Below are 12,932 nucleotides of genomic sequence, written 5' to 3'. Positions count from 1 at the left end.
AGAAGGTAGATTCCATACAGTAAGTAAGTGATGAGGTGGAGAATGCATTGAGTATAAAATAAACTTATCAATAAAAGGGAAGTTAAAGATGTGATAATAGCTTGATGAGATGGCAGGATTAAAGAAAGAATTTTCTTCCTCCCTCTCTGCATCCCTCCATCCATCCATCCTTCCTTCCTTCCTTCTTTTCTTCCTTCCTTCTTTCCTTCTTTCCTTCCTTCCTTCCTCCTTTCCTTCCTTCCTTCTCTTCCATCTTTCACTGGAGACCTGAGTATATTTGTAGGTAGTGAAGAAACCATGGAAGAAAAAACTGATTGTGCCTAAGAGAGGGAGAGTAATTGAATGAGATTTAGGTGGTAATAGGATATAAATAGGATCAAGGATGCCAGAGGAGGAACATCCCCTGGTCAAGAACAGCTACTTCTGGGGGCAGCTAGGTGACTCAGTGGATAAAGCACCAGCCCTGGATTCAGGAGGATCTGAGTTCAAATCCGGCCTCAGACACTTGACACTAGCTGTGTGACCCTGGGCAAGTCACTTAATCCTCATTGTCCCGCAAAAAAAACCAAACCAAACCAAAACAAACAAACAAAAAACCCACTACTTCTTCCTTTGGGAAAAGAAAAGAAGAAAGCATCTATGAGGAAGTTAGAGAACAAATCTGAAATTTGGAGGAGGGAAGCTGAGAGAGCTCATATGTCAGATAAAGTAGGAGGCAATGTCATCTACAGAGAGTGAGGACTTGGAAATGAGATATTGAGGAGGGGAAATAAAGTTTCCAGCTGCTTCAGAGAAGGGAATAGGAAGCTGATAAAATATAAATAAAGGGACTGCTGAGCAGCAATGATAACCCAGTCATCTTTTTATGTATGAATTTTTATTGGATCTAATCTCCATACTTTGATTGCCTTCTTTTTAAAGTTTTTTTATAATGTCTTTTATTTTTGTATCACATTATTTCCAAATATACTTCTCCTTATCCCCTTTTCAGGGAGCCATCCCTTTAAATAAAGGCTAAAAAAGAATAAAAAGAAAAAATGTAATTCAGAAGTATATATAACATAACATAGCATTTAAACTATAACAGTGTATATATATATATATATATGTATATATATATATATATATATAAATATTCCACATCCATAAATCCATACCACTGCAATGAAAGGAGGCAGGTGATTTTTTTTCCCCCAGGTCCATTCTAGGATCAAGGTTGGTCATTATAATCACACTCCAGCGATATTTTTTATTATTCTTTATATTTTGTTTATATTGTTGTTCTGCTTCAGCTTATTTCCTTCTGTGTCAGTTCATATAAGTCTTCCTAGTACACACACACACACACACACACACACACACACACACACACACACACACACTGCTAGATCCAAGAAGTCTAAGGTACTCATACTCTCGTCTCCACTTAAGGGACTCCCTCAGGTATGAATTTGTTCACAGGGATAGTGTTCAGTCCTAGTAGTTATAGAAATTACAATATGGCAGCAAGATATTTCAGCTTAAAAAAGATGGAATCCCTGATCTCACCTGAGGAGTAATTCTCTGAAATTTTCAGTGTAAAAAGTTGAAATAAGGACATGCTCAAGATATCTGATTTGGAACATTTCATTTTCTTCCCAACTTAGAGTTTTCTCTGTCCAATTACCTCTCCCTGAAAAGACCCCAGAATCTTATATATCCTCTTTTAAATCTAGAAGGCTGAATAAGTATTCCTCCTCTCTCATGTTCTCACAAACCCCATCTCTCATGGAGACAAAGAATACTGAATAATCATTCTCTCCACTATTGAGGAGAGTCTTATGTACATACTCATGCTTGAACCCAATTTTCCATTCATTCATTCATTCATTCATTCATTCATTCAAATACCTATATAGTCTCTTTCCATCATTCTTCTATTATCTGCCTTTCTATTATTATTAATAAAAATAATAGCTGGCATTTATATTTTGCTTTATTACTTGCAAAATACTTAACAAATATTATCTTATTTTATCTTCACAAAATCCTGGTAAAGTAGATACTATTATTATCCTTATTTTATAGATGTGTACATTAAAGTTGAAAGGGATTAAATTATTCACCCTGGGTCACACAGCTCTTAAGTGGCCAGAGTGTAATATGGACCTAAGTCTTCCTGACTCCGGGTCCAAAATTCTATCCACTGTACTGTATAGCTGCCTAAAGTATTAACAAATTGATTTTAAGGTTTTGAGAAAATAATTATTAATAATTGATTTCTTGGAGACCCAGGGTCTAGTCCTTTCTCTCCCCCACTTCAGAAAGTCAGTTCTCCTTGAGAAACTTCATCAAATTTCATCTGAGACAAACCCAAGGGAAAAAAAGAAATGGAGATAGATTCTTTTGTCTAGATGGCCTGAATATCTGATGGTATTAAACCATACCTAGATAATGGACTTTGCCTTAAGAAACTTGAGTGAGAGTTTTTACATTCTTTTCCCTAGAGTTCATATTAATGTAGACTACCTTTTAGTCAACCAATAGAATTGAATAATGCTAACCAAATAGATATGTTTGATGTATAATGACTCAATTATCTATGATAAATGTATAAAGACCTGCCTCTATAAAAAGAAGATTTAAAAAACCCTGGAAAAATGTTTCACAGTGTCTTCTGTGTCTTCTAAGGCTTTGGGGTATATTCTGAATCTCTCAGCTCTCTGAAACCACATGGTCTCTGTCTCATTCTCTCTCTTGGGTCTCCTTGAGATCACATACTCTCTCTCTGGGAGGCCATATGGGTGATTAGGGGCTTATCTCCTGCTTGCCTAATTGGCATGCTGAAACTCTCTCCCTGTCTCCATTATTACATGGCCTGGGATCATGAGAAATTAGGGAGATGTGGTCAATCCTTTACTGATATGATATTGATAAATTAATATATGCTTACCCCAAATTGGTGTCTATAATAATTAATTTTCAAATGCAATAAAGTAAAAGTCTAAATTTTCTTTGACCTTCCTGAATTTTCAATATAATTATCCAAAATCTCCATTTTGTATTGGACATGAAGAAATAGTCTTTTCCCCCCTACATTTGCTTTATGTAATAAGCTATGTAATAATAGAAAAGATTTTCCTTTGATTTGGTTGGGATGGAGTCTATGTGTTTCCTATTCTTTCCCAATAATTTGAATGAATTTCATTCAAGTTAGTGAAGGTTTCTTTTCTGCCAAGATATATCTGAAGAAATGAGGTTTGGCAGGACTGCCAGCTGGTGTATACATATTAGATCTGATTTTCTGTGACTCCCCATATAACACAACCTGTAGAATGCAATGTAAATGTTTATGACTGCATTTTATTCATAGACCATTTTTCTATACCTGGACTTGTCAGCATTCTCTCTGAGGGGGTTCCTTAGGTGGGTTGCTGAGTGACCTTTGAGAGATAACATTTTCTTTTTTTCTTTTTAAATTATTACTAAATATTTGTTTCCTTTTTTTTTTGGTTACATTTGAGTTACAAGCTGTTTTTCTCCCTCCCTCCCTCCCAACCCTGCATTAGAGAAGGCTAGCATTTAACACAGCTCTATATGTGTAATTATATAATACATAGTTTGATAGATTAGTTTTTTCTCTGGAGGTGAATAGCATAAGTCCTTTGTAGTTGATTTGAATATTCATATTACTTAGAATGCTTAGTCATTTACATTTGTTCTTTGAACAATACTGCTGTTAAGGTATACAACATTATCTTTGTTCTGCTCATTTCACTCATGAAGATGTAGTCTTAGTTCTTGAAAGAATTCCATGATTCAACAAGTGGCCAGTTTAGGAATGGAAAGCTTGCCCAGCTAAAACTGAATAATATATCCCACTTTTTGCCTACTCTCATATGTGTGAGGCCAAAGGAAATGTTGGTTTTGATGCCCTCCTGAAATCTTCTGAGTTAATTTTCAAGAGTGAAAGACTGTAGATTTTTCCAAAAAGATGTGTAGTCTCTTAAGGTATTAGTGCCAAATCTTCTACCAACTTCTAACTGCCCCTGGTAAGCAATACATGACATGTTTCTTTATAATACTAATATAAAGGCAAATTTTGTTTGTCTTGCTGATACTGAAAAGCCTTTTAGTGCCTTCAATATCTACCACAAGATCCATTATAATAAATGACTTAAATTATAAAGAAGTTGTTAGGAGTAGAGGATATTCACAAATTTCTGGCAGTGACAGGAGAATTGCATTAATCGTCACTTTAGACTGATTATTACTTATATAATGGTGGTAATCAGAATTGCTACTGCTTCTTTTACTCACTAAGTTTTTCTTTCTAATCTTTTATATCAATTTATCTACCTAATTTATGTTGGAATATGAGATGGTTGGAGGGGAGGGGAGGGGAGTGCCAAGTGTTTCAGAAATTGAACTAAGGATTTTGACATTATATCACAGAATAGAAATCCAGATAGGATGCTTTATAACCCAACTAGATTCTTAATATTTTAACATATAATCATAGGAGTATTTTGAATGGGCAACCTTAAAACAACACAGAAATGAAAAAGAAAAACTGGTGAAGCACAGGATGGGAAGGGACCTGGTGATATAGTCTTATAAATGTAGGTTTGTATCATTGGGGGCTGTGGGTGATCATCTTCTGAATAGCAGAGGTCACTTTTCCACAGACCACTTCATGTAATAGCATCCCAAGTGGGACCTTAGCAAATAATAGCTGAAGGCAATGCTTTTAGTAGAAGATACTTTGTGTATTACCAGAAAAAAATTCATCAACCTTAACTTGACTACTTAATGCCTCTCAGCTTTAGTATCCTCATTGATAAAGTAGGTATAATAATCACTTTCTTCTCTACCTCATAGGAATGCAATGAAAAGCAATGAGAAAATGAATTTGAAAGGACTTTTGCAATCAAGTGTTATTCAAACATAGAGCATAATTATTAGTAGTCCAATTGATATTTAATTATAAAATTCAATAATATGGTGTTTTATCTAAACACTTAGTCCTAATTATATTTAAGTATCATTATCACAATTTCTCATGGGGAAGATATGTCTGCTATGCTTAGTATGTAAAGAACTATTCAGTACATTAGAAGGTAATAGATCAAATAATAAAAATACCCAGTTTATTTTATAGGATTTTGAGAACAGACAATAGATTTTATCGTTGCTTTCACAGGTATCTCCTATATCATCTGCCACAAATAACATGTAAAATAACATGTAGGGGCAGCTAGGTGGTGTAGTGGATAGAGCACCAGCCCTGGAATCAGGAGGACCTGAATTCAAGTCTGGCCTCACACACTTAATACTTACTAGCCATGTGACCCTAGGCAAGTCACTTAACCCCAATTGCCTCACAAAAACAAAAAACAAACAAACAAAAAAACAAAACAAACAAAAAAAACATAAAAAATAACATGTAAAATTCTTACCATATGGGACCCATAGTAAAGTCAGATTTTTTTCTTTCCCTTTTTAATTGATTTTTTGTTTGTTTTTAAACCATAGTCATTTCCATTTACATCCTATTCCCATTCCTAGTTAGTGAGCCTCTTTAATAACAAGTATTAAAAAAATACTAGTAAGCAAAAGCAAATAACACATTAGATATGTATAATAGTATACATGCTATTCCATGCCCCCAGGGCTTAAACTCTCCAATAAATAGACAGGAAACGGTGTATTTTCTCAACTCTTTGGCAAAAATCTTGGTCATCACAAGAATCATACACTATGACCAGGTGGGATTTATAACAGGAATGCAGGGTTTTTTCAATATTAGGAAAACTATAAGCATAATTGTGCAGATCAATAACAAAAATAACAGAAAACATGATTATATAAATAGAAGAAGAAAAGGCCTTTGATAAAATACAGCACCCATTCCTATTAAAAACAATAGAGACTGTAAGAATAAAAGGAGCTTACCCTAAAATGATAAGTACTACTTACCTAAAACCATCAGCAAGCATTATCTGTAATGGAGATAACCTAAAAGCCTTCCCAGTATAATCAGGGGTGAAGCAAGGATACCCATTATCACCTCAACTATTTAATATTGCATTAGAAATGTTAGCTATAGAAATGAGAAGAAAAAGAAATTAGAGGAATTATAATAGGTAAATGAGGAAACAAAACTATCACTCTTTGCAGATGATATGATGCCATACTTAGAAAATCCGAGAATCAACTAAAAATCTACTTGAAAGTATTAACAACTTTAGCAAAGTTGCGGGATACAAAATAACCCCATATAAATCTTCAGCATTTCTATACATTACCAATAAAATCCAGCAACAACAGATAGAAAGAGGAATTCCATTTAAAATAACTGTGGCCAATATAAAGTACTTGGGAGTCTACCTTCCAATATAAACACAGCAACTAAATAACCAGAACTACAAAACACTTTTCACAGAAATAAAGTCAGATCTAAACAATTGGAAAAATATTAATTGCTCGGGTGTAGGCAGAGCCAATATAATAAAAATTACAATCCTATCTAAGGCAATTTGTTCAGTGCTATACCAATCAAACTATCAAAAAATATTTTATAGAGCTAGAAAAAATAATATCAAAATTCATTTGGAGAAACAAAAGTTCAAGGATATCATGGGAATCAATGAAAAAATATGAAAGAAGTTAGTCTAGCAGTACTAGATCTCAAACTGTATTATTAATCAGTAATTACCAAAATAATCTGGAACTGACTAAGAAATAAAGAGGTAAATCAGTGGAATAGAATAGATAGAAATTATACTATAGTAAATAATTATAGTAATCTAGTATATATATATATATATATATATATATATATATATATATATATATATATATTGGAACAAAAACTCATTATTTGACAAAAACTTCTGGGTATAGACCAACATCTCATACCTTTTTCTAAAATAAGGTCAAAAGGAGTACATGATTTAGTTACACATAAAGGATGATACCACAAGCAAATTAAGAAACCATGGAATCATTTATCTGTCAGATTTACGGACAGAGGAAGAATTTAGGAACAGTGAAGATATAGAGTAAAATAAAATGTAAAATATATCACTTTGATTACATGAAGTTAAAAAGCTTTTGCATGAACAAAACTGGGAAAGAATTTTTGAAATAAATATCTGTGGAGGGGCAGCTAGGTGGCACAGTGGGTAAAGCACCAGCCCTGCATTCAGGAGTACCTGAGTTCAAATCCAGCCTCAGACCCTTGACACTTATTTGCTGTGTAACCCTGGGCAAGTCACTTAACCCCCATTGCCCCGCCAAAAAAAAAAGAAAAGGAAATAAATATCTGTGATAAAGGCCTCATTTCTCAAATATGTAGAAAACTGAGCCAAATTTATAAAATTTATAAAAATACAAGTCATTTCCCCAAATGGTCAAAGGATATGAACAGGCAGTTTTAATACAAAAAAAAAATCAAAGCTATCCATAATCATATGAAAAAATGCTCTAGATCACTATTAATCACAGAAATGTAAATTAAAACAACACTGAGGTATCACCTCACGTCTGTCAGAGTGGCAAATATAACAAAAAAGGAAAATATTGGATGTTGGAGGGGATGTGGGAAAGCTAAGATGCTCATCTGCTATTTGTGGAGTTGTGAAAAGATCCAACCATTCTGGAGAGCAATTTGGAACTATGCCCAAAGGGCTTTAGCATTGTGCATACCCTTCGATTCAGCAATACTGTTGCTAGGTTTATATCCCAAAGACATTCCTAAAAAGAGAAAAAGACCTATTTCTACAAAAATATTTATAGCAGCTCTTTTTGTGGTGGCTAAAAATTAGAAATCAAAGGAATGCCCATCAATTGGGGAATGGCTTAACAAACTGTGGTCTATGATGGTGATGGAATATTATTATGCCATAAGAAATGACAAGCAGGTGGGGGCAGCTAGGTGTCACAGTGGATAGAGTACTGGCCCTGGATTCAGGAGGACCTGAATTCAAATCTGGCCTCAGACACTTGACACTTACTAGCTGTGTGACCCTGAGCAAGTCACTTAACCCTCATTCTCCCGCAAAAAAAAAAAAAGGTCTGTAACGACATGTATGAAATGATGTGTTGTGAAGTGAGAAGAACTAAGAGAACATTGTGAGAGAAACAGCAATATTATTTGATAAAGAACTGTGAATGACTTGACTATTCTCAGATGCAATTTTTTCTTTTTGGTGAGGCAATTAGGGTTAAGTGACTTGTCCAGGGTCACACAGCTAGTGTCAAGTGTCTGTGGATGGATTTGAACTCAGGTCCTCCTGACTCCGGGGCTACTGCTCTATCCACTGCACCACCTACCAGCCCCGACTTGACTATTCTCAACAATACAATCATCCAAGACAATCCGAAAGGACTATTGATAAAACACACTACCCACCTCCAAAGAAAGAACTGATATTAATGGAAGAGACTGAACCATGCTGTTTGTTTTCGTTTTCGTTTTTTTTTTCTTTTAATCAAGTTTTCTTGTATAAAATGACAAACATGGTAATATTTTACATAATCATACATGTATAACCCATAACTGATTATTTGCTACCTAAGGGAGGGGACAGTGGAGGGAGGGAAAGAGGGATAAAAATTAGAACCCCAAACTATAAATAAAAATGTTTAATTTATATAAAAAAATGCTTGGTCCTTTTTCGCTTCCCGGCCATCTTGGCGGCAGGTCTCTGGCTGAGGGTCCTCCCGTACCGCAGGCAGGAAGATGGTGGCCGCAAAGAAGACGAAAAAGTCGCTGGAGTCCATCAACTCGAGGCTCCAGCTCGTGATGAAAAGCGGCAAATACGTGCTAGGCTACAAACAGACCCTGAAAATGATCAGACAAGGCAAAGCCAAATTGGTCATATTGGCCAACAACTGCCCAGCCTTGAGGAAATCAGAGATTGAATATTCCACTATGTTGGCCAAAACTGGCGTACATCACTACAGTGGCAACAACACTGAATTGGGTACAGCATGTGGGAAGTACTACAGAGTTGGTACACTGTCTCTCATTGATCCAGGTAATTCTGATATCATTAGAAGCATGCCAAGGGGCAGCTAGGTGGCACAGTGGATAGAGCACCGGCCCTGGATTCAGGAGTACCTGAGTTCAAATCCGGCCTCAGACACTTAACACTTACTAGCTGTGTGACCCTAGGCAAGTCACTTAACTCCAATTGCCTCACCAAAAACAAAAACAAAAGAAGCATGCCAGAACAGACCAGTAAAAAGTAAACTAACTGTACAAAAGTATTCTTTAATAAACTGGCCAAAGCTTGTTTAAAAAAAAAATGCTTGGTCATTATAAATAAGAAACATTCATTTTCTTTTGCCAATTTTGCTCTTGTGTATATTTTCTTGGTTCTGCCTTCTTCATTGTACAGCAGCATAAATAAGGCTTTTTGTGCTTCACTGAATTCTTTGCATTTGTATTTGCTATTATTTTTAATAATATAGTGATATTCCCTTAAATTCACGTGTCACAATTTGTTTAGTTCTCCTCTGATTGATGGGCACCTACATTTTTTCCAATTTTTTACTACATTGAAAATTGATTATATGGGACTTTTCACCTTTCTGACTTTTACCTCCTTATTATATATACATAATAGTGTTATTTCTGGATCATAGAATATTGACATTTTAGTCTCTTTTAGCATAATTTAAAATCCTTTTCCAGAATGTTCGATACATTTTTACCTGCATTTTCTGAATAAAATTGCACCTGTCTTACTGTGGCTCTTCTATGATTAATTGTTTCTATCTTTTCTTTAGGGTAGCCAGGTAATACAGTGGCTAGAGTGCTCCTGAGTTCAAATCTGGCCTCAGACACTGACTAGCTTAGTGCTGTGGGCAAGTCACTTAACCCTATTTGCCTCAATTTCCTCATCTGTCAAATGAGCTGGAGAAGAAAACAACAAAACACCCACATATTTTTGCCAAGAAAACTCCCAATGTGGTCACAAAAGGTCAAATGTGACTGAATAACAACAAATATTTTATTTTTACAATTTGATGAATGTGGAAAATGTCAGTTTTGCTTTAATCTTCATTACTCATAACTATTTATTTGGAATAATCTTTCATATAGTTGTCAATAGATTAGAATTTTTCTTTTGGGAAATGTTTGTTCATAGACTTTGGGCATTTATGCCTTAGGGAATAGCTTTTGTCATAGATACATTAATTCTTCATGTATCTTATGTATCACATGTAAAGTGGTATTTGATGCTAAAATTTTTCCCAAAACAAGTTTCCCATTTTATCCTAGCTAATTGGAATTTTTAGTGAAAAAGCTTTTTTCAGTTCATGAAATTGAAATTATGTATTTTATTTTTTATTATTTCCTCTAATCTTTGTCAAGTGAAATAAAAAATAATTTATCAAGCACTTACCATAAGCCAGATACTTCTGAATTCTGGAGATCACAAATACCCCCCCCCAAAAAAAAAAAATTCCTTCAATGAACTTAGTTGCAATGGAGAAAAATAACACTTGAAAAGGTGACATGGTGCTTAGGACATATGAGGAATGTAGAGACTATTAAAGTTCAGGTCTGCCAAGTAGATATTAGGATGGACACACCTAAGAAATCAGGGGAAATAAAATTCTATAGCAAGAAAGTCAATTAGGGGTGGCTACTACCTGGGGAAGAGCCAGGGGATAGAGATAACTCTGGAAGACAGGATCACCATTCCTAAATAATAATCCCTCTTGTCTCTCAGGAATCCTTCCCCACCCCACTGTCAAGAGGAACTTTCCATTGTTATAAATACAGAAAAGTGAATTTCTTTGGTAAAATGCAAGGCAATGTTTTAAAACCCTATTTATTTAGAGTGTCCCTTCCAAGTCTAATTTTTGGGTTTTGTGTTGTTTTTTTTATTTGTGTGTGTGTGTGTGTGTGTGTGTGTATGTGTGTGTGTGTTTGTAGGGCAATCAGGGTTAAGTGACTTGCCCAGGGTCACACAGTTAGTAACTGTCAAGTGTCTGAGGTCAGATTTGAACTCAGGTCCTCCTGAATTCAGGGCCTATGCTTTATGCTTTATCCACTGCACCACCTAGATGCCCCCAAAGGTATCTTTAAGGAAGTGGTGATTGTACTGAGTCTTTTTTTTTTTCATTTTTGGGGGGCAATAAGGGTTAAGTGACTTTCCCAGGGTCACACATCTAGTAAGTGTCAAGTGTCTGAGGTCAAATTTGAACTCAGGTCCTCCTGAATTCAGGGCCAGTGCTTTCTCTGCTGCGCCACCTAGCTCTTCCTCCAAGTCTCATTTTTATATTGACTTCATAGTAGAAAGTAGACACCTGCTTTTTGAAGTCAGTTTGAACATGTAATCTGGCATGTTAGACTATTACTGCAGGAAAAAAAAATCAAAACGGAATTTTACAGCAATTTCCAAATTGATACCATGAAATTAGCCTGGTTTGCTTGAATAATCTTCCTCTACAAAATAATTTGAAGTATAATATTCAGGTAAGGCAGTTTCAAAGACTAAGAAGGTATATAAAAATTCTGGGGGTACTGTAATTAGCCTCCTGTGATTATATTCCCCAATCTCTTTGTCTTGATAGAAGATTAACTGAAGAAAAACCTAGATATGTTCTAGTCTTATTTCTAGCCTTCATAGATTTAAATATTAGAAAAGGTATCCTGTCATGGTGGAAGTACATTGAAACCAGAGGCAAAAGGCATGGCTTCTGTCTGGCCTTGGAACTCAGGTGTTTGATCTTGGACAAGTTGTTTTCCTGCTTGGTATATTGGTTTCTTTCTCTGTAAAATGTAATATGAGATTAAAGGATCACAGTTTTAAGTAGGAAGAACCCTCAAAAACCATCTAGGTTCTAATGCCTTCATTATACCCATAGGAAAACTGAGACCCTAGGAGCTACAGTGATTTGTTCAAGGCCACAGAAGTAGTAACCATCAGAAATAGGATTTAACCTAGATCCTTGAACTCCAAACCCAGTCTTTATTGCAGGATGCTGCTTCCAAAAGCTCCTGAAAAAATTAAAAAGCAGTTTTCTCCCACCCACTCAAAAGAAAATACAAAACAAACAACAAAAACAACAATAAAGCAAGAATAGACAGGATAAAAGGCAGAGAAAATAGCCAGTTACTTCACCTAGAGCATTATTTGAAATCATGTTCAAGAAGAAAAAAACAATAACTAATGAGAAATTAACCGATAAATTACTTGATGATTAATGTTTTAATATAGGATTAGCAATGAACAGACCTTTCTATTACTGAATCTGATTCTCTTCCTTGAGGGAATTTACTAGAAATACAGTAAACACATATATGTTTGTTTGCCTACCATTTGACAGAACCCATGTTTTCTGTGTCATGATATAGAGAGAGATCATTGGGAGAGCATGACTTTCTTGATGAAGCTCCAAATAATCTTTGTTTGGGACTTTTGACCTTAGGGTTGTTTTGTTGTTGTTCAGCCATTTTGAGCTGTGTCCAATTCTTTATGATCCCATTTGGGGTTTTCTTGGCAAAGATACTGGAGTGGTTTGCTGTTTCCTTCTCTAGCTCATTTCACAGATGAGGAAACTGAGGCAAACAGGGTTAAGTGACTTACCCTGGGTCACATAGCTAGCAAGTATCTGAAACCAGATTTGAACTCAGGAGCACTCTGTCCACTAGCTACCCTAAACAAAACATAGAAACAATTAATCACAGAGGAACCACAGAAAGACAGGTACAATTTTGACAGATGAGGAAACTGAGGCAAACAGGGGTAAGTGACTTGCCCAGGGTCACATAGCTAGTAAATGTCTGAAACCGTATTTGAACTCAGGTCTTCTTGACTCTAGGCCTGGTGCTTTATTCACTGTTACACCTAGCTACCTGTAGAGCCTAATATACCTAGGTGCCCTAAAACTCTCATTATGTACAACTGCTACATGGGGCAATATGTAGT

General features: G+C 35.4%; 1 protein-coding gene across 1 annotated transcript; it reads left to right on the top strand.

Annotated features, from left to right (window-relative positions):
* Positions 1–8,674: 8,674 nt before the first annotated feature.
* On the top strand, positions 8,675–9,237 carry LOC122726050 (60S ribosomal protein L30-like). Its single transcript, XM_043963488.1, has 2 exons — positions 8,675–9,048; positions 9,210–9,237. The coding sequence occupies exons 1-2, from the start codon at positions 8,726–8,728 to the stop codon at positions 9,235–9,237; spliced, it is 351 nt and encodes a 116-aa protein (XP_043819423.1). The 5' UTR covers positions 8,675–8,725.
* The last annotated feature ends 3,695 nt before the right edge of the window (positions 9,238–12,932 follow it).

The sequence above is a fragment of the Dromiciops gliroides genome, chromosome 4, assembly GCF_019393635.1.
Source record: "Dromiciops gliroides isolate mDroGli1 chromosome 4, mDroGli1.pri, whole genome shotgun sequence".
NCBI classification, from domain to species: Eukaryota; Metazoa; Chordata; class Mammalia; order Microbiotheria; family Microbiotheriidae; genus Dromiciops; species Dromiciops gliroides.
This window is presented reverse-complemented; position numbering and strand designations above follow the sequence as displayed.

What these genes read in the sequence shown, in the direction of transcription:
- LOC122726050 (XM_043963488.1), top strand. Translation starts at nt 8,726, where the DNA reads ATGGTGGCCGCAAAGAAGACGAAAAAGTCGCTGGAGTCCATCAACTCG. An exon ending in TCTGATATCATTAGAAGCAT is followed by an intron (nt 9,049 to 9,209) that starts GCCAAGGGGCAG and finishes AAACAAAAGAAG; the next exon opens with CATGCCAGAACAGACCAGTA.